Source organism: Nannospalax galili, unplaced genomic scaffold (assembly GCF_000622305.1).
Source record: "Nannospalax galili isolate Female #2095 unplaced genomic scaffold, S.galili_v1.0 scaffold1398, whole genome shotgun sequence".
NCBI lineage: Eukaryota > Metazoa > Chordata > Mammalia > Rodentia > Spalacidae > Nannospalax > Nannospalax galili.
The window spans coordinates 1415971-1435558 of record NW_008342016.1 but is presented as its reverse complement, the minus strand read 5'-3'; the positions used below and the strand labels follow the sequence as shown (position 1 = coordinate 1435558).

At 40.1% G+C, this 19588-nt stretch overlaps 1 protein-coding gene and 1 pseudogene across 3 annotated transcripts in view; one reads left to right on the top strand and one right to left on the bottom strand.

Moving 5' to 3' along the window:
• The window catches only part of Cers6 (ceramide synthase 6), a 308765-nt gene that overhangs the window by 242425 nt on the left and 46752 nt on the right, over positions 1-19588 (top strand). For both annotated transcript variants that reach the window (XM_017799289.2, XM_008837818.3), the window contains exons 7-8: positions 10962-11090; positions 13626-13732. In XM_017799289.2, the coding sequence (XP_017654778.1) occupies positions 10962-11090; positions 13626-13732 (236 nt within the window). The remainder of the gene's footprint in view (positions 1-10961; positions 11091-13625; positions 13733-19588) is intronic.
• Positions 2057-3314, bottom strand: LOC103737994 (annotated as a pseudogene). Its single transcript, XR_001872550.1, has one exon. The product of XR_001872550.1 is annotated as a splicing factor 45 pseudogene (transcript).

Here is a 19588-nt window from a genome sequence, read left to right as displayed (position 1 = left end):
ATACTCCTCAGGCAGGACCTCGAGACCTTCATTTAGGGCCTTTGCACTTCTGCCTCTCTCAGAAAGTGCCTCTTTTCCTTTAACTATCCCCCCTTAGCTGGGAAGTTGATAATCGGCCTCCTCTGGGGAGTTCCCCTCAAGTCAAGTGGTGCTGGGAAAACCCCCCTTTGGCTCATTGCAGCTTCACTGTCTTCCTGGAATTCTGACCCTCTGGGCTCCTATCCTTATAAATACAAGCTCATTCTTTGCTTTGTCCTCCCAGGAGGAGCTGCCCCTCCCTCCCAAGGCCACTCCCCCTTTGCTCCCCTGCTACCTTTCTTCTCATTTTCCAGGAGTGATGCTTGCTCTGTCTGTCGTCTCTCGCTTAAATCATTCTTTCAAATAACACCCCCGACCCCACTGCCTCCTTCTCACAGTCATCGTTAGCCTCAGGGAAACTGTAGTTATGGTAGTTATCTGAGCTCTGGAGTTAGAAGGAATTGGCATCAGGTCTGACTCTAGCCCATTGTCACAATGTGACTTCGGTGAAATTAGCATCTCTGTGCCTCGGATCCCATATAAACCAGAATTCAAAGCAGTATTTGCTTTTTGGAGTTGTTCTTAAGAATAAATCACAGTGTCAGAGCCTTTGGCTCATGAAAATTAATAGGAAAAGTAGAATGTAGGTAGAAGTTCACTAGGTAGTCAATAGAAATTGGGGCTTGGACAAAAGAGGGGGAGAAATACCAGCATTCCACTCAGAAGAGTACTGTGTGGCCAGAGATCAGTGTGGAAGCAAGAGAAGCTTTGAGTAAATTCTTCAGCCAGAATTCTGAGGTGGGGGTGGGGCACCCAGGCACCTGAAGGAAGATGAGTTAGAAAGGGACGATAAAGCTGTCAATAATGAGAGTGCCCCTGAACTCTGCCTGACGGCTTGAAGCGCCATCTCAAACTGGGTGACCTGGAGGAGATGATTTTCCATCTTCCACATGAAGCACAAAATTGAGTTGATTGCTCATTGTCACTGGGACCTCAAGACCATTGCTGTATATCTGAGCTCTCTAGCTTGAGAGTCCTGCCTTATCTCTGATTTTAATTGAACAGAGACTGCCCCCTACTGATTGTCTGGAATGCTTTCAATTCAAATGTGCTTGAGCTCATAAGATGGAATTGCCTTTGTTCTTGGAGATCTCTGTAGAAAATGGAGTTTCATGTGTTAGCTCATGGAATTCTTCAGACTGTTTCATGGACGATATTTTAAATGTCTCAGAAGGGACTCTTTCCTCATTAAAATGTGTGTAAACTAGTGGAGACAACAGGATTCTATTATAAATAGCCTTTGACTCCAGGTACCTGAGTTTTGGCAACCTGTGAGAAAAGCAACATGTATATGTAAGACTAAACACATTTATATCTGTATTTGTATGTAGAGCGAGTTGGAAGCACATTTTGATGAAGAGAGGTAGGAAAATATGAAGAATAGCTTGGGGGCGCTGCAAATCTGGCAGCATGCTCTGGCCAGGCCCAGCAGAAGTGATCTGTAGCGCTATCATATTGTTTAGTATTGCACAAATAGGATTTTATTGCACTCCTTTCTACAGTAACAAAATCAATTAAAAATTAAATATTAACTAAATAATTCACAGTAGACAAGATTATGAGTTCTTGATCTTGAAATGGCACCATAAATGTTGCATGGGAGAAAGATCGGGTAAACACTGCTTACACAGCAGTTCCCTATTTCATTTATATCTGTTTCCAGAAGCCGTAAAGAAATGGTGCATCTAGCATCTGAGAACACAGTACTGAGTCCAAGCAGATAGTTCTTGCTTTGGAAACTGGTGAAGTAGCTCTTTGCCTTTCAGATTGTTTTGAAGTTGGAGTTATAATTGATCACAAAACGTTTGATGAAGGTTCCTTCCAAAATTCCTTATAGTTTATGTGAATTTCAACTCTTTTTTGAAGGATTTTTATAGTATATTTAAAAAAAACACAAAATAAAAAAGGGATCCATCAACATATATCTTAGAAGTCCATCCAAGGGTCTCAGCGTCCAACAGCCATGGAGGCTGAGGTCTGTTTCATCGCTCAGTCTGCAGCTCATTAAGGATCATTGGAGATGACTAGCTCTTAAAATCAAACTTGTTCCACCAGATCCAACACCCTGAATTTATCCAAGTTGTGGAAACATGCTTTAACCACCCGTCCACCAGAATACCTCCCATTCAGATCAACAACAGCTTTAATTGCTGATACAACTCTCTCAAATTCTAAAAACATCCTTACTGCTTCATCATCAGGGGCACCAGGAATCTCAGATATCACATATTTTCCAATCTTGCCATATTTTTCACATTCTTCCTTGGTTTCAACTTCCAAGTGTTCATCTACCTCTCCCGCACCAACCGTGTTCCACAGCAAGACCACTTTAGTAGGAAAGGATTTGAATCCGACTTCTTGGATGCATCCTGAGACTCGCCCTTCCCGTGGCATCACCCACGATGTTCTTGCCGCCCAGCTTGCTAGTCTTCTCCACCGACAGTGCCTTACTCAGCCCCTGCTCATGCTTCCCCAGGCCCTGGCCTTCCCGGAAGCCGTACTTCTGCATGATCTTATGTACTACTGTGCCACCCATGTTAACAAGGAAGGTGTTGCTGGGCCCAGTTGGAGATCTTGGTGTATCAGGTTCCTCACATACCGGGGGAGGAATAGCAGCTTTGGAAGACTGTGATGGAGGTCTGGAGACCTCTTCATAAGGAAAATCTAGGGGTAATTCCTTGTCTTTCTCTACAAGAGAAGTAGATGGCGCCATGGCAGCTCCTCCCATGCTTCTTTTCCTCCGCTCTCGCTCGCTTGTAGTCTTCATCTTCATCAGAATCTGGGTCTGGTCGCCTTGAAAACCCACTAGCTTCATGCCTGTCTTTACGCCTCTTCTCCCTTCTGTTTCCCTCTGCCGCTCCAGCTCCCGCTGCCGTTCCCGCTCTTCTGTGGCGTTTCACCACTTTCTCATAGTCATTAGGAAACAGGATCATATTCATCAGCTAAGGAATCAGCACTTCTGCGGAAAACCCACAGGAAACAGGGTCCTTCAGCCCAGCGGCTACGTGAGGTGGTGTGTCCACAATCTGTCGGTCATCAGAGCATCCCTCTCGCTTTAGGTCAATGACGGGGGCAGGGACTGGACTTTGTTTTGTCCGCTGGCTCTTCGCTTGAGTGAGGGCTGCCTTCTTCACCTGAAACCGGGACTGCAGAAGTTTGAAGTTTTTGGACCAGCCTTCGGTTTTTGAGTCACTGATCTCCACTCCCAGGTCATCATACAGGGACACGTTTTCGGGTCAGTGCCGGCCTTCCGAGCCGACTCTGCCCGTGGGTCTCCGCGGCTGCAGCACGCAACCCAGCCGCCCTGCGCTGAAGTCCGCGGACCTCCGGAGCCCGCCTGGGTGCCAAACCTCCTCAGAGTCGGCAGGGCGCTCCGTGGCGCGGGGAGAGGGAGCGGAGGCTGCTGAATTTCAACTTCTTAAAGGGTTGCTTCAGAATAGCTATGAAAATTAAATGTCTTATACATCCTTTGTAGTTTGGGCTATGAGACTATACAATTGCTTCACCTCATAACGTAACTAAGTTTCCCATATTATGTCCTTTAATATATCTTTAAAACAGAAATCATAAAGTCAGTCTTTTTGTGAAGGCCTTATGGTAATATTGTAAAGTTGTGGATAGTGTCTGTTGCAGTTTCTCAACTGTGCTACTTGAGCAAGAAAGCTGCTAAAGACAAAAAGAAAACAAATAGGTGTAGGCATGTTCCAATAAAACTTTATTTATAAACACAATTCTGGCTGTTTGCCTATTTTAGCTATTTTAAAGTGAAATAATTTGTGAGCCTTGAGGGCTCCATTGGATAAACTATAGAGGAGAGAGATGCAGAGAGACAGAGACAGCAAGAGAAAGAATCATAAAATGTTGTCAGCCATAAGCTATACTGTTGTAAAACCACACTGTTTCCTGGAGCATTTGAAATTTTGTTGATTGGGTAACTAGTATAAGTACCTGGTTTCTATTCCTATGAGTAAGATTTCAAGTTTATTAATTACATCTGTTAATTTTGTTAAATTCAGGAAAGCGAATACATTTTCTTTGCATCGTTGTTTTGTACTTTGGAAGAATTCATATTCTTCACTGTGAATTTCCAAATCTGCCCTCAATTAAAATCTCTTAAGTTCTTATTCCTTTTATGAGATGACTCAATAATGATTTTCTTTATTCAATTACAAAGATTAGTCCCAAATGAAAATTTGAGGAACAGATTTCCTCTGTGTGTGTGTGTGTGTGTGTGTGTGTGTGTGTGTGTGTATTATGTATAAAGGTTATGTGTATATACTGTAAGTTTTTTGTGAGTGAATTTTGTGAGTCTTCAAAAAGGCAGGTACATTATGGTGCCTCCACAAGATAGAATATTATTTCAAAGACTTGGTAGCTTAGTAATTATGGAGGGAGTTGTGTCATACAGAATCTACAGCTATGCCGTAAGGAGAGTTTATCTCTTTGGTTTTGTTATGCTAATGTTTATTGTATATAAAATTCCCATGGAGAAGTAAAGCTGCTCTTCTGCTTTGCTTTCTGTTGCTGTGGCCAAAACTAACATGGGGAGGAAAAAGTTTATTTCAGCTTAAAACTCCTGGGACACAATCCATCTCTGAAGAAAATCATGGCAAAACTGAAGCAGAGACCATAGAGAAATGCTCCTTCCTGACTTGCTTCCCCCTGGCTTGCTCACCTGTTTCCCTTATACAATCCAGGCCCACCTGCCTGGGTATGGCACTACACACAGTAGATTGGGCCCTCCTACATCAGCCAGCAATCAGAAAAAAAACAAAAATTTCCACACAGACAGACCCACAGGTCAATCTAATGGAGAAAATTCCTCAGTTGAGATTCCCTCTTCCCAGGTGTTTCTAGTTTGTATTAAGTTGACAAAGGAAACTAATTGGCACAGTTGACCCCTTGTCAGCTTGACACACAAGCACATCACTGTTAAAACTTAACATTCCCTTTCTTGTTTATTCCCAAAATCTTGCTAATAATATAAAATACAGTACAACCTTAAAAGCCCCACAGTCTTTAAAAAGTCCAGCTGTTTAAAAGTCTAGGTTCTGTAACTCCGTTTCTCCAGTTCTGCCATCTGCAGCATACATGGCTTATCTCAAAGGTTCAAGTTGGTTCTACTCTACACCTACCACTGTCATTGGTAGTCATTCCAAATCTCCAATGTCCAGGGGTTTCTACTACAACTGAGGCTGTTCCTTCACCAGTGGTCTCTCCTGGCCTCTCACAGTGCCAAGCCTCATCTTTTCTCCATGACTCCATTACACATTACCAAGTTCTGCTGCCAGTTTGATGTGCAGCCTTGGTTCTGCCACTTGACCACAGCTTCTGTGTGCAGCCCTTGAGCAAATGCTTCCCAGAAGCTTTGTCCTCACGATTCTGGTCTCTGGTAAATCACAGCTGATTTTTCAGCCCCAGCTAACTAGAAACCACAGATTCTCAGTTCATAAATATCATATAAACAGCCCTGATAGAGCCTTTGATTGGCTCATAAACTTCCCTCTGAAACTTCTCAAGCCAGGCCTCCACTGTTCATATTTCTCTCTGCATTACCTTCCAGGCCCCCACAGAACAACTAGCTAAGCTCCAAGCACTTGGTGACTTTTGTAGCCCAAAGTTCCAAAATCCTTCCATAGTCCTCCCCAAAAAACAAGTCAGTCACAGCAATATCTCCCTCTCTGATAACAGTTTCTGCTCTAATTTGGTTTCTGTTGTTAAAACACTGACCAAAACCAACTTGGGAGGAAAGGGTTTATTTCAGCTTATACTTCCAGACAATAGTCCATCATCAAGGAAAGCCAAAGCTGGAACTCAAACAGGACAGGAACCCGGAGGCAGGAACTAAAGCAGAGACCATGGAGGGATGCTGTTTACTGACTTTCTCCCCCTGGCTTGCCCAACTGCTTCTCTTAAACAGTGCAGGACAACCTGCCCAGGGATGACACTGCCCACAATAGACTGGGCCCTCCTATATCAACTAGTAGTAAAGAAAGTGCCCCACAGACATGCTCACAGGCCCATCTGATAGGGCCTCAAATGATGGTTCCTCTTCTCAAGTGTCTCAGTTTGTGTTCAGTTTTACAGAAACAACCAGCACAGATGCCTGTGTTTTTTTTTTGTTTTGTTTTGTTTTTTTTAGCAGTTGGAGATTGAGCCCAGGTAGTTAGATTTACCTGGACCCAGGTATCTCTGAGACAGAGCACATGGACATACTATTCTAGTTCCATAAATACTATTTGGAAGTATAATAAGGGAGGGAAAAAAATCATATCTTCCAACTTTTGACATTAGAATGAATGGCTTATTCTTGAATTCTTTCATTTCAGACTTTCTAAATGAACTTAAGTCAAGACCATATCTGGTTCCCTTTCTCTTGTCTCTGATAATTATGAGGAAGCACTGCTTTAAGAGCTGAGGTTCAGAAATACACCCATCAGGGAGCACAGAGGGAGCTCTGAGGGATGACTGTGAACATGTCCAGAAACAACATGGCCTGACAACAGGTGGTTTGGGTCATCGCTGAGGCAAGGGGCTACACCAATCTCTTTTGAATAAATTTGGGACGCATACATCAATCTGAGGGCCAATAAATAGCAGTCTCTCTCCTTAATTCCTCCTGCAGAAATTTTCAGGAAACATTGTCAACCTATTATCGTAATATTCTTTGAGCCAAGCCCGCGTCTATATACGCATTATCATTTTCAGCTATAACAAACAGAATGGAAATTTTCCACCATGCACTGATAAAATCCAAATTGACAATTTGTTTAAAAACAGTTATTTGGACCAAAATCAGTGCCTAGTCAAAGAAATCTGTTCAGATGGCAGGATGTGAGTAACACATGAAATCAGGTCTGTATGATTTGTATTTAAGCTATTTCATTGTATCTAATGCTTTTGGAAGCAGAGATTTAAAAGGCCAAATCCATTATTCCTGCTTTTTCATATTCATGTAACTATGACTCTAAGGAAAGTTGGTTTTCTGCTATGGGTGTAGCTGTGAACTCCAACAGTCATAAAACAAATACATTTTGGGACAAGGGGTTTTAAATGCAAGAATCATCTTCATAAAACAAATTTTGTCTGAAAAACAAGACTTTCATTTTTAAAGGAACCCTGTTATATTGAAGAGTATTGCATTGTTACTGACATTTATGTCAGATATGAATTAGGAAACTTAATTATTAAATGATCCTAATCTTCCGTAAATGCTTTAACTTACATTTATTCATTTAAAAATGTAATATGGAAAATTCTTTCTATTTCAGTGATCTGAGAACAGTCATTCAGGACTGAACAATGAGGAAAATGGGGAGAGTTGTTCGTGTTAGGTACTCGGCTGCTTAAACCTCAAAATCTGTATATTAAGCATAGGCATATGTAAACTTGCTAAGTTCAATCGATGGGTTGAACCCTGTAGGTTTTATTTTAATAATGTTCAAGAAATAGTTTAAAATACCACTTGATAGATTGGCTCTATTTTAATAGAACCATTGTTTTAAATGCTGTTATATGTTAGAACAAAATCTTCCAGTTGATGGGACTTAGTCAACAATAGCCTGGAGAGAACAGATTTAATCCTCCAGTGGAAGATGTCGGCAGTGCGATTTTTATTGTCTGCCTAAGGCATTTTGGCATCATCTACCTTTAATAATTTAGGAAACCCCTTCATACTACAAACAATGTCAGAATTTCAGGAGCAGCTGAAACAGCTAAGTTGTACCTTTATGTAATTACTCATCCAACTGAGAATGTAGTCATTGTTTCTCATCTGTAAGCTAAGAATTAATTTAAGGCCTTGCTGTATTCAAGGAAGGAGTGTGATAGTGGGTTAACGGATGGTATGAATTTATTCTGTTGTGGGCCATAGAATTAACTGAGATGCAAGGCAGATTGTTCCCCTGACAGTCATAGCCACCATTTGGAGACTAGGTTAATTGAAAAGGAATTGTTGTGTTTTACTTTTGAAATTATCTTACCTCACTAAGGAAACTAGCATGTGGCTTAGATCTCAGTAATAAATTTCTGTGTGTGGCTATCCATAAAGGCCCCTTCCAGGGGACAAAAGTAATCCTTGAGTATGTTCACCAAAGTGTACACAAAACTTTTTAAACAAAATGATTGAAGTTGACTTCAAACTGAAAACTGTAGTGAAATCAACAGCTACTGAACTATACAATAGAGGGTGTGTGTCTCTGTCTGTCTGTCTGTCTGTCTATGTATGTGTGTGTGTCATACATGCATGGGCACACACTTAACCCCCGTATACCTGTATGTTCTCTTAGTCTCTTTGTAACTTAAAGGAGTCTGAAATTAATAGATTAAAGGCTTCAGATTCAACTTAGTCACTGCAGATACTAAGCCTAGAGTTGTAGAACTGACAACTTTAAAATGATACAATTGAACTTCTTAATAATACAATGAGGAAATGATGCCCTTACCAAAAACTACAGCATTCATGAGCTGGAGCTCAGGTGACAAACTGACTCTTGTGCAGTATATGCTTCATAATCATCCCTTAAGCTGTGTAAAGTACAAATGACCTTTAGGTGTCCAGTTGTATCCTAAGTCCCTGCTGATAACTTTCTTAAACTTTTGTGATAAACTAGAAATTGATTTAACCACGGACAGATGGTCCAAACAAGAATTATTTGAGTTGAGCTAGCGAATAGAATGTAGGAATACCTACTTGGCTGAGTCATCGAAAAGATGACCAGGATGGGTAGGGAGACCAAAAGACAGCACTTAACCCAGGGAGCCAGGAACCAAGGCAGAAGTCATGGGGTAAAAGTAGCTTTAAAGGAGAAGAACGTGGCAGCTCAAGAAAAGAGAAGATAGTATATCACAACAAACCACATCCAGAAGATCAGAATAGAAGTCAGAGAAGGATGATCTTTCCACTTGGGCCAAGAACTTGCTCCCTTGAAGCAATCCAAATAAAGATTGTTTACTAATATGTCTATGATTTTTTTTTAATTTTTAAGGGATGGTTTTAATGTAGTTACAAAGCAGATTTAAAACATAATACAGAACTCAGGATACAAACAGTTAAATCATAGGATAAAGAAATTTATAAGGAAGTGAATAAGTAGCCAAGTATGGTGGCGCATGCCTTTAATCCCAGCACTCGGGAAGCAGAGGCAGGCAAATCTCTGTGAGTTTGAGGCCAACTCTACATAGTGAGTTCCAGGCCAGCTGGGGCTACAGGGAGACCCTGACTCAAAAAGACAAAAGAAAAAAAAAATCCACAGGTTTGTGGGCTTGCCCTGAAGGTAGTATTGCTAGTCTACGGCCATACCACTCTGAATGCACCCGATCTTGTTTATGAAATAATTTTAATGACAACAAAAAGATTTAAATTCAGTACTTTTTTTGTATCCACCAGGAAAGCCAACATGTAGGAGTCTAACTTTGGGCATGTTCCAAGGAAAGGATACTAGTATGGCGAAGCACATCCCAAGAAAGTCATGCAATAACCAGTCACCACCTCTCAATCTGTAGAACAAAATACCATAAAGCTTGTAAAACCACAAGATTATCTCTCATGATTCTGGAGGCTGAAAAGTATTAGATCAAGGCACTGACAGACTTGCTATCCAATGAGGGCTCATTTCCTGGTTTATAGATGGCACCTTCTAACTATGTCCTTGTGTGATAGATGGGGCAAAGCTACTCTCTGAGTCCCTCATTTGTAGAGGCACTAATCCCAATCATGACCTAAAACCATTATTTTGGTCATTAAGATTTTAACATAGGAACTTGGGAAAGAAGCTATAAGCATTCAGGCCATTGTACTACCTTAATCCTTACTATGTGGCCTATCGGGCCTGAGAACCTGACCATGCCCTTCTCCTCTGACGTTAGCTGGCTGCTTCTTCAAATATACCACATACTTATAAAAAAAATTAATACTCCATATATCTAAACCTGGCAACACAAGCCTGTTATCCGAGCTGCTCAAGCAACTAAGACAGGAGAGTTGAAATTTGAAAGCCAGCCTAGACAACTTCGTGAGACCTGTCCTAAAATAAGAAGTCAAAGCAGGCTGAGGATATAGCTCAGGGATAGTCTGCTTGACTCTAACCCTAAGAGCATATGCAAAACCCTGGGTTCAGTCCCCAGTGTTCACCCCCACGTGTGTGTGTGTGTGTGTGTGTGTGTGTGTGTGTGTGTGTGTATGGTGTGTTCTGAAGCTGCAGCTACTAATTGTCAGAGGAATAGAGTTGTACTGCTCCCTCAAAGATCTTAAAGTTTGTGTTAATTTGCTTTCTGTTATTAGACAAAATCCTTGGGGTAAAGCAATTTATACAACAAAAAATGCTCATGGGTTCATATCAGTGGATGATGGGCACGTTGCTTTGGGGTCTATGGCAAAGCAATATGTTGAGAGGAGTGTGTAGTGGTCAAAACTACTTACCTTGGGGCAGCCAGAAAACAAGACAGGAAGGGACCCCAGCTCTAAGAGCCTCTTCAAGGACACACCCTCAATAACCTGACTTCCTCCCACTAGGCCCATGTCCCCATAACACTATGAGCTAGAGTTGAAGCCTTTATAAACATGGGCCTTTGTGGAACACTTAACCAAGACATAGCAAAGTTCAAGTCTAAGCAGTGCTTTTCTTTGCTTGAAACTCTGTTGTGATTTCTCCCCTCTGTCACCTGGTTTTATTCAGTGTTGCTCACATTTTCCGTGTCTCTGGTCTCTTGTCTGTGTCTCCCACCATATGGTGAACTCCAGAAGGGTAGGAGTCATATCTTGCTTATTTCAACAAGCTGGAGCTGCAGAGGTTCTCAGTAAGTGCTGACTTTGAGGTTGGATAACTGGATGGAAATACTGTGATGGTGCTAACCCCTGATGTGCTTTTTCCCCCTTTCTCAAGGACTTTGGCATTATGTTCGTGCACCACCTTGCAAGCATTTCCCTGATTACCTTTTCATATGTCAACAACATGGCTCGAGTAGGGACTCTGGTCCTCTGTCTTCACGACTCAGCTGATGCTCTTCTAGAGGTAAAAATTTTCCTTTCATCCTGAGGAATACAAAATCCTGAGGTAAAAATTTTCCTTTCATCTTTAGGAATACAAAATCCTGAACTCATGAAGTACCAAGACCAGCACTTCTCTATTATGCTAGATGATGCTTTAAAACTGCCAGGTGTTCCTTCATGTAAATTAGTGAACTCGAGACTTTATGTTGACATGCAAACTTTTATACAGAGTCAGTTGTGTTAGTATTCTTTGTTAATAGGAAGATGGAAACTCTGCTGCTCCACATTTGGATGGTTGCTTTTACAACAGAAAGTAAAATCGTCATTTTAATAGATTTTGTATTATAAGTTTCATACTGATTTATCTGAAAATTATATATAATCTAATTTAGTAATCCTAATAAAATTACGCAGTTTGACTTTTATTAACAGGGTACATAATTCCCTAGTGGTTTTTTACAATGAAAAGGGTATGTGACTTGTAAATTATATTCGGAAAATGTGTAAAAAATTTACTGCTTTTAGAATTGCACTCAGTAATGTTATGTAATTAAATGATTCCTTTTATTTTGTGCTAAGAAATGTATATAACTTGTCAAAACTAACTTAAAGGAGTACAAAGCTCATGTAGAAGTGACTCTTGTAGTCATTTTGTGTTTTTTTTCCTGCTGGGTCACAGTTTTGTTACTGTGCAGACAGACAGCTCCTCGAATGATGATCTGTTTGTTATTCAGTATGCACCACCAATCTATAAAGTTGAATCTGTCATAGAGGCAGTTAGTTAAGGTTTGAACTAAGTAGAGTACTTTGCCCAAGACTCTGCCCCCCTTAAGGCTATGAAACAGAAAAATAGTTCTTACAGACTAGCTAAGTCAGATGGTAACTTGGGGCTATGATTTTTAAATAATTCCAGCTAAACTCGGCATTCAATGTTTTTTAAAAGGGGAAATGTATGTAATAGGGAGCCAGTCTTCTAAAAATCAGTTATGATTTTATTGTATCCTACATATGCTTGGAAGTAGAAATTAATGCAGCAGCATAGTAAATCAATCTTGGACAATCAGACAATGTTAAGTCCCATGGAAATTGCTGGCACCATGCTTGGTTAGAGACGTGATCCAGGAAATATTGGTTGAATTAACATCTACCATTTTTAGCCAGAAAAGAAAGATAACCCAAGAATCCAAGTATGCAACTTAAAAACAAATGTTTTCATCCCTTGGATTCTCTTTGACATAAATAATGCTTGGAAATACCCAATTAGTGAAATCGCAAAAGGAGGTCTGGGGCCCAGACAGCTCTGACAGTTTGATGTAATCACTTCTTTACTGGCTACTGATGGATGAATGTAATAGGAGAATTACTAGTTGGTAATACCTAGCCAGAAGAAGGCAGAAAGTACTTTTTATCTTTTAATGTAATCCATGGTGTTGTACATCAAATATTCATGACATTAAAAGCTCGTGACCCTGACTTCCACTCAGGTGGCAGATATTTCCTCCTAGGCTACATTTTTCATAGCTTTGTGTACTGCTTAACACTATTAAATTAAAACTTCTGAAGATAACATCAATATTTTCAATTATGACTCAGCTAATTAATTTTCTGAGACATAGAAAATGTTATGTATATACAGGATTGTCTTTAATTTGTGACTATGTGTAGGGTGCTGTGAACTCTAGGAAAATATAAAAGGAAGTTAGGAAGCAAAATTCCCATCGCAGTCTCACCTGTTCTTGCTTAGAATCATCTTAAAAGGTTATGGTAGAGAAAGGAATGTCATTTCTTCCCTAGACTAATTTATAAAGGGTAAAAAAAAGGGTCACGTGATGTCATAAATTTTGAGTCTTTCTTACAGATACTTTGAACATTAGTAAATTTCATCTAGAAAAAGACACAGTAATATAATTAGAAATTCTAAATTTCGTCTAGAAAATGACCCAGTAATATAACTAGAAATTCTACTACTAAAATGCATTCATTGAAATAATATCATCTTGACACTTTCCTCTTCTCTAAGTTTGTGAAAATAAGCCAGGGAACTGTCTCTCCAAAGTACTTTCTGTGCTTGTTTAAAGAAAGCGCAGAATTCTAAGTAGAAAGGGAAGATAAATGCAGAAAAGCTCTATATATTCTATATAAAGTTTGTGGCCTTGGCATTTAGGACTCAGTGAAGACTTAAAAGATTAACCAACCCCTTCTGTTTTGCCCTGTTATGTCACAGTTCTGTCTTGGTATCTCTGGCTTGCTGGCATCATCTATAATGCAATAGTTTCTTACTTTCCTCTCTGTTTTCCTGCAATCAACCATATAATTGGATTTGCAGGTTGCTGAATGTTTTATTAAATCTGTGACAGTCCGTAGTTCTACTTTTGGTTAGTACTGCATCTCACTCACTGTGTGGGTAATTTGTAAATGCTGATGTATGAGGCATGCCATTTTAAAGCACCAGGCAGTTTTATGCATGTGGTAAGCTATATCTTATAGAGAGCTCATGCATATTGAATGAAACTTTTCATTTATTGGTTTAACTAAATTGCATTCCTTCCTTTTATAGGCTGCCAAAATGGCAAATTATGCCAAGTTTCAGAAAATGTGTGACCTCCTGTTTGTTATGTTTGCCATGGTTTTTATTACCACAAGGCTCGGCATATTTCCTCTCTGGTGAGTATACCAATTTTCCTTCTGATCAAGACAGCCCTTCCTTGTAAGCTTTAAAAGCACTTTCTTTTTGAATTCCACTCCAAATCCTTAGTGAGAGATTTAAAGATAGCAGGGAAGGACTTCAGAAACAGCTTGATGGAGCTGGGGAGACAGTTCAGTTACTAAACTGCTTGTCTCACAGGTAGGAGGACCTGAGCTCAATCCCCAGAACCCACATGAAAAAAGCTGAACCTGTTTGGAATCCTAGCACTGAGTGTATGGAAACAGAAGGACCTTGGGGCTCATTGGCCTAACTGATGCACTCCCAACCAATGAAAGACCTTGTCACAAGGGAGATAGATTGTATTTTTGAGGATGACACAGGAAGTTTTTCTATGCCTTCCACATACACACACACACACACATACACACACACACATGTACCCACACACACAAATACACATGTGCATACACATACACACACACACACACACACACACACACACACACACACACACAGCTTGATCTCTTCTTTCTGAAGAGTTGTTCTCTAACTAATATTTTGCACAGCATAGTTAAGAGTGGGATATGGCTTATGAAGCCACAGAAAACCTTCCCGTGTTTGAGGCACTATTCTAGAAAATGCTCTTAGAAGCTCAGAGCTAAGAATAGAAGCACAGTGCTGCAGCCATGAGCCAGAAACAGCACCCCAGGAACTTATCAGATGTAGATTCCTAGGCCCTGTGTCCGCCCAGCAAGTTGGATATCAGAGGTGAGACCTGGCTGTGTTTTGATAAGTCTTCCTAATGATTGTGCTAAACATTAAAGTCTGAAAACTTTCCTAAACTGTCCTAAATAGTTCTCCTCATCAACTGTATTTATAGGTAAAGAGGCACGGGAGGTATAACTTTAACCCCTAAAGTTCTCTGTGGCTCCTTAATGTCTAAGTGGCTTTTCTTTTGTTTAGAGCTAATAATAGTAGTAGGCTCTCCCCTATGACCTGTGACCTATCTAGTCACAGGTTCTTGGCCCTGATAACAGTGTCAGGTCTAGGCTCTGTTTATGAAGCAGATGTTAAATCCAATCAGAAGTATCTTGTTTTTCTGGGTCTGGGTTGCCTCACTTAGGATGCTTGTTTCCAGTTCCATCCACTTATTTGCAATTACAGGTGTGCATCTAGTGAATATAACCTTTTCAGCTATGTCCAGAATCTCATGTTGGTACCTGGATGATCTATTTTGATCCTGTTTCAGTTGCCACGATATAATGGGCATTGTTGGTATTTAAACCTTTCACCAAAAGGGCAGTAACAAATAGTGTTTAAATATTTATCTTAGTATTGTAAAATTATTTTTAAAATTCCTTTTAGGTTAGGAAGGCCAGTTTGGGGAGGGACCTTTCAGGTTGCCTGCTGTAGACTCCTCTCCCATCTCTTGATTCATGATAAGTTAATCAATTTCCTTGGTCAAGAGTATTGCTTTAGACACCAGGGGGGAAAAAAAGCCTTTCTTTCATGAAATGTTTTCTGTGTCCTTATAACATCTAAACCAAGGATTATTAAATTGTATATGAAATGTATGTGTGAATATGTATGTTATGTATGCATGTGCTTCCTGGGTGGGTTAGGGGTTTTATTTTGGTTGACATTTTTAAGTCCACTGGTTGCACGAGTATTCTCATGAGTTGTAGTAATACAGTGATTAGCTGGGACATTTAAACCAGTGTCTGGGCCCCAGCTGCCTCCACTGCTGAAGAACATCACTGTACTGAGCTTTCCTATATCATACAGAATGATAAGGAGCCCATCTCCTAATGTTGTAGCATTGAATGAGTTATATATCTGTAAAGCTAAAAAAAAGTCCTTGCTTTGTAACTCTTGGATTTTTTTAAGTGACATGATTTATTTAATATGAAAAGACAAACCTCTTAGGAATGAATAACTAAAAAGGCTAGTCACTCACTAGCAATACTGATAATGGCTCTAATGGGTAGAGTTCAGAAAGATGTAAGTGGCAAAATTATTAAAAAGTTATTTAACCTCACCATAAACAAAGAATTGAAAATTACAGTTCTGAATATATATATGCTTCTAGAAGCAAGGGCTGAGATACTGAAAGGCGGAAGTCTTAGTTAAACCCAGGGTTTCCTACATGTTGTTGTGTATTAGAATTATTCAGTGTCCTAAAGTTCAACTGGACCCCACCTCCCCACCCTGGAAAGTTTGGATGATGGCATCTTCAGTCTTCCAAAGTGGTTCTAGTGGAATCACTAGCCTGGTGTGGATCTACTCTTCAATTCTCTGACTCTAGCCCTGCAAGTGTTCCTGTAGTAACATTAAAGATACTGATGTGGGGAAATACCAATGGTATAATGATAATATATACTGTGATAATTCTTATATAAGCACAAGTCAAAGGCAAGGCATAGTTCTAGTGTCTCCATTATTTAAATTTATAAAAGTTATAAAATCGCAGAAAGGGAGGCACCTTCATATTATGCTGCCTCTCTGGGAGTGGCTATGTGAACAATCACTTCTTCATACTTAATCTGTTTTAATCATTCCAAAACAAACATATATCACTTTTGTAATTGAAAATTTTTAATTTAAAAAATTTAGGGATCTCCTTCACACCCAGTGAACCCAAGTAAAGAAGTAGATATTTAATTTTACTTATATATTACCATACTGGTTTTTTAAAATTTTTATGGACTTTTTGCATATTTCATACAGAAAATCAACGTTATACTCCCTTCCCCTTTGGCTCCCTCCATAGCCCCCGCTGGAGGTCATACATTCTGTCATTTGTGGTAAGACGTATCATGTAAAGTTAGTGTCCCCAGATGTCCTTCAGTGCAAGTTCATCCACGGGATCTAGTCAGCCTATCTAGAGTCCCTCACTTTTAAGATCACGTCTTTTTCAACCAGCACTAATCAGCTGCCAATAATTCTTCGAATAAGATTGGTGCCTGCTGTTCATTTCCATAGTTCTATGCTGGGTTTTTGTCTGCTTAAGTTTACCTGGGTCTTGTGTATGCTGACACCATTGCTGTAAGTTCATATGAGAAGAATCCCAGGAGCCTATAGGACTCTATTTCCATGTGGTCATGCACCTCCTCCCTTATTATCTTTATGCCCCTTCTCCCACACTGACCCCTGAGCCCTGGATAGGTGGGTTTTAATATAGAGGTCCTGTCTAAGGACCCATACTCTATAGATGCTTATTCTCTGCATTTTGGCCATTTGTTACCTTTTGCATTCCTGGCGCTCTGTTGCATGAGGGAGCTTCATTGATGAGAATTGGAAGATACATTAGTGTTCTCTTCATCCCTTGTTCTATGTTCTGGGAGACTTAGGTGTACAGGTTGCATCCTAGATGTGCCACTTGGTCTTCGGCAATTCACAGTCACTGCATGTGACTAGTTGTGGAACTCTGTAATATCTCTGTCTCTTGAAAAAGAAGCTTCTTTGATGGGTAGGATATTTGTCTATAGATTTAAGGATCTATGTTTTGAACATAGTAAGAAATTACATTTGTCTAGGGATTTGACAGCCTTGGAGTTTTCTATAAGATCTTTGAACTCTCCAACTATGTGTATTTGGCTAGATTTACAGTACTATACATGAATTTCCTCCCACTGAGTGGGCTTTAAGTCCAATTAGGTAGCTGTTGATTAGCAAGATAAAAGTGCCATTACTGCACCAATGTCATTTGCTGTGCTGGCCATTGATGTGTTTTTTAGGCCTTGTAGCTAGAGTTGGACCATCAATTGATGTTCACCCTTAGCAGCTTGTGTAGTGCTCTTCAAAGCTATAAGAGATAGCCTTCAGGGGAGGTGGCATCCAGTCAGTTCCAGCTCCATTGCCCCAAATCCTGTGTCCAAAGTAGGTCCTATCTTGAGCAATAGGGTCTTACCATCAAGTTCTAAGAGGTAACCAAGGGCTGTGGCAATAGCCTGTGTAATTTTGGGAGTCTCTTGGACTACCCTGGCCAACAACTCAAAGGAAGGTTTCTCCTGTCTGGCACTGTTTCTTGTTATGTAGTCTTCAGCTATACTCATGGACTCACGTAGAGATATTGTATGTGTAATTGTTCAGTAGGTTTTTGGACTAATACAATTCCCTCAGGTTTTTTAATGCTAGCTAGGCATTATTCATCTCTCTTCTTTCGCTCACTGTCTTATCCTTACTCCCTCCCCTCCTCATTTAAAGTGTGCCCATTTTCCCCATTTCTCCCTTGATAATTCCGGTCTACTATGGTCTCAACTCTCTTGAGCCCCTTCTTTCCCTTTATTCCTGTGGTTTCTTATACAGCCCTCCTTCTCCCCCTCCCATTTAACTGCCTCCTTTTTACACATATCTCCCTTAGTAATACCTGCCTCCTACTATTCATCACTCTCAGGTACGCTCTTTCCTTTTACAGCCTTGGTTCCCTTCCATTTTCATGGTTTCTGCAGTTATGTCAGGATATGGACTCACTTGTAAGGATTTGGTGCTAGGATCCACAAATGTGTGAGAACATACACATCTTTTGTTTTTCTGAGTTGGTGTTACTTCACTTAGTAGAACAGTTTCTAGGTCTATCCATATACCTGCAAATTTCATTATTTCATCTTTCCTTACTATTGAGTAGAATTCCATTGTGTAAATGTACTACATTTTCATTAACCACTTGTCAGTTGAGGGGCACTTAGGCTGCATCCATCTCTTTGCTATTGTGAAAAGAGCAGCAACAAACATGGTTGTACAAATATCTCTGCAATAAGATGAGTCCTTTGGGTATATGTCAAGGAGTGGTATAACTGGGTCATATGGTAGATTCATTTTTAGATTTTAAGAGTTCTCCACATTGCTTTCCATAGGGGTTGTACAAGTTTTCAGCCCCACCAGCAGTGAATGAGTGTTCCCCTTTCCCCACATTCTCTCCAGCATTTGGTATCATTTGTTCTCTTGATCTAGCCAGGCTGACTGGGGTAAGATAAAATCTTACGGTGGTTTTAACTCACATTTCCCTAATTACTAATGATGTTGAACACTTTTTAAGATGTTTCTTAGACATCTTCTTCCTTTGAGAACTCTCTGTTTAGATCTTCAGCCCATCTTTTATTTGGGTCATTTGTTTTCTTGATTCTTTGTTTTTTGAGTTCTTTAAATATCCTGGATGTTAAACCTTTGTCAGATGTGTCACTGGCGAAGATTTTTTTCCCTCTCTGTGGGTTTTCTCTCTTCACTTTCTTGATTGTTTCTTTGGCTGTACAGAAACTTTGTAATTTAATGAGATCCTACTTATTGATTGTTGACCTTAGTGCCTGAGCAGCTGGTGTCCTATTTAGAAAGTCCTTTCCTACACCTATATCTTGGAGGGTGCTGTCTATGTTTTCTTCTAGCAGTTTCCAACTCTCAAGTTTTATATTGAGGTCTTTGATCCATTTGGAGTTGACTTTTGTGCAGGGTGAAAGATAAAGGTTCAGTTTCACTCTTCTGCAGGTGGAGATACAGTTTTGCCAGCACCATTTGTTGAAGATGCTGTCTTTCCCCCATTGTGTGTTCTTAGCACCTTTGTCAAATATCAGGTGGCTGAAATTGCATGTATTCATGTTTGGGTCTGCAATTATGTTCCATTGATCTATATGTCTATATCTGTGCCAGTACCATGCTGTTTTTATGACTATAACTCTGTAGTATAATTTGAAATCTGGTGTAGCAATCTCCCCAGTGTTGCTCTTTGTACTCAGGGTTGCTTTGGCTATCCTGGGTCTTTTGTGCTTCCATATGAATTTAAAGATATTTTTTTCTGATTCTGCAAAGTATATCATAGGGATTTTGGTTGGGATTGCATTGAATCTATATATTGCTTTTGGTAGGATGATCATTTTCAC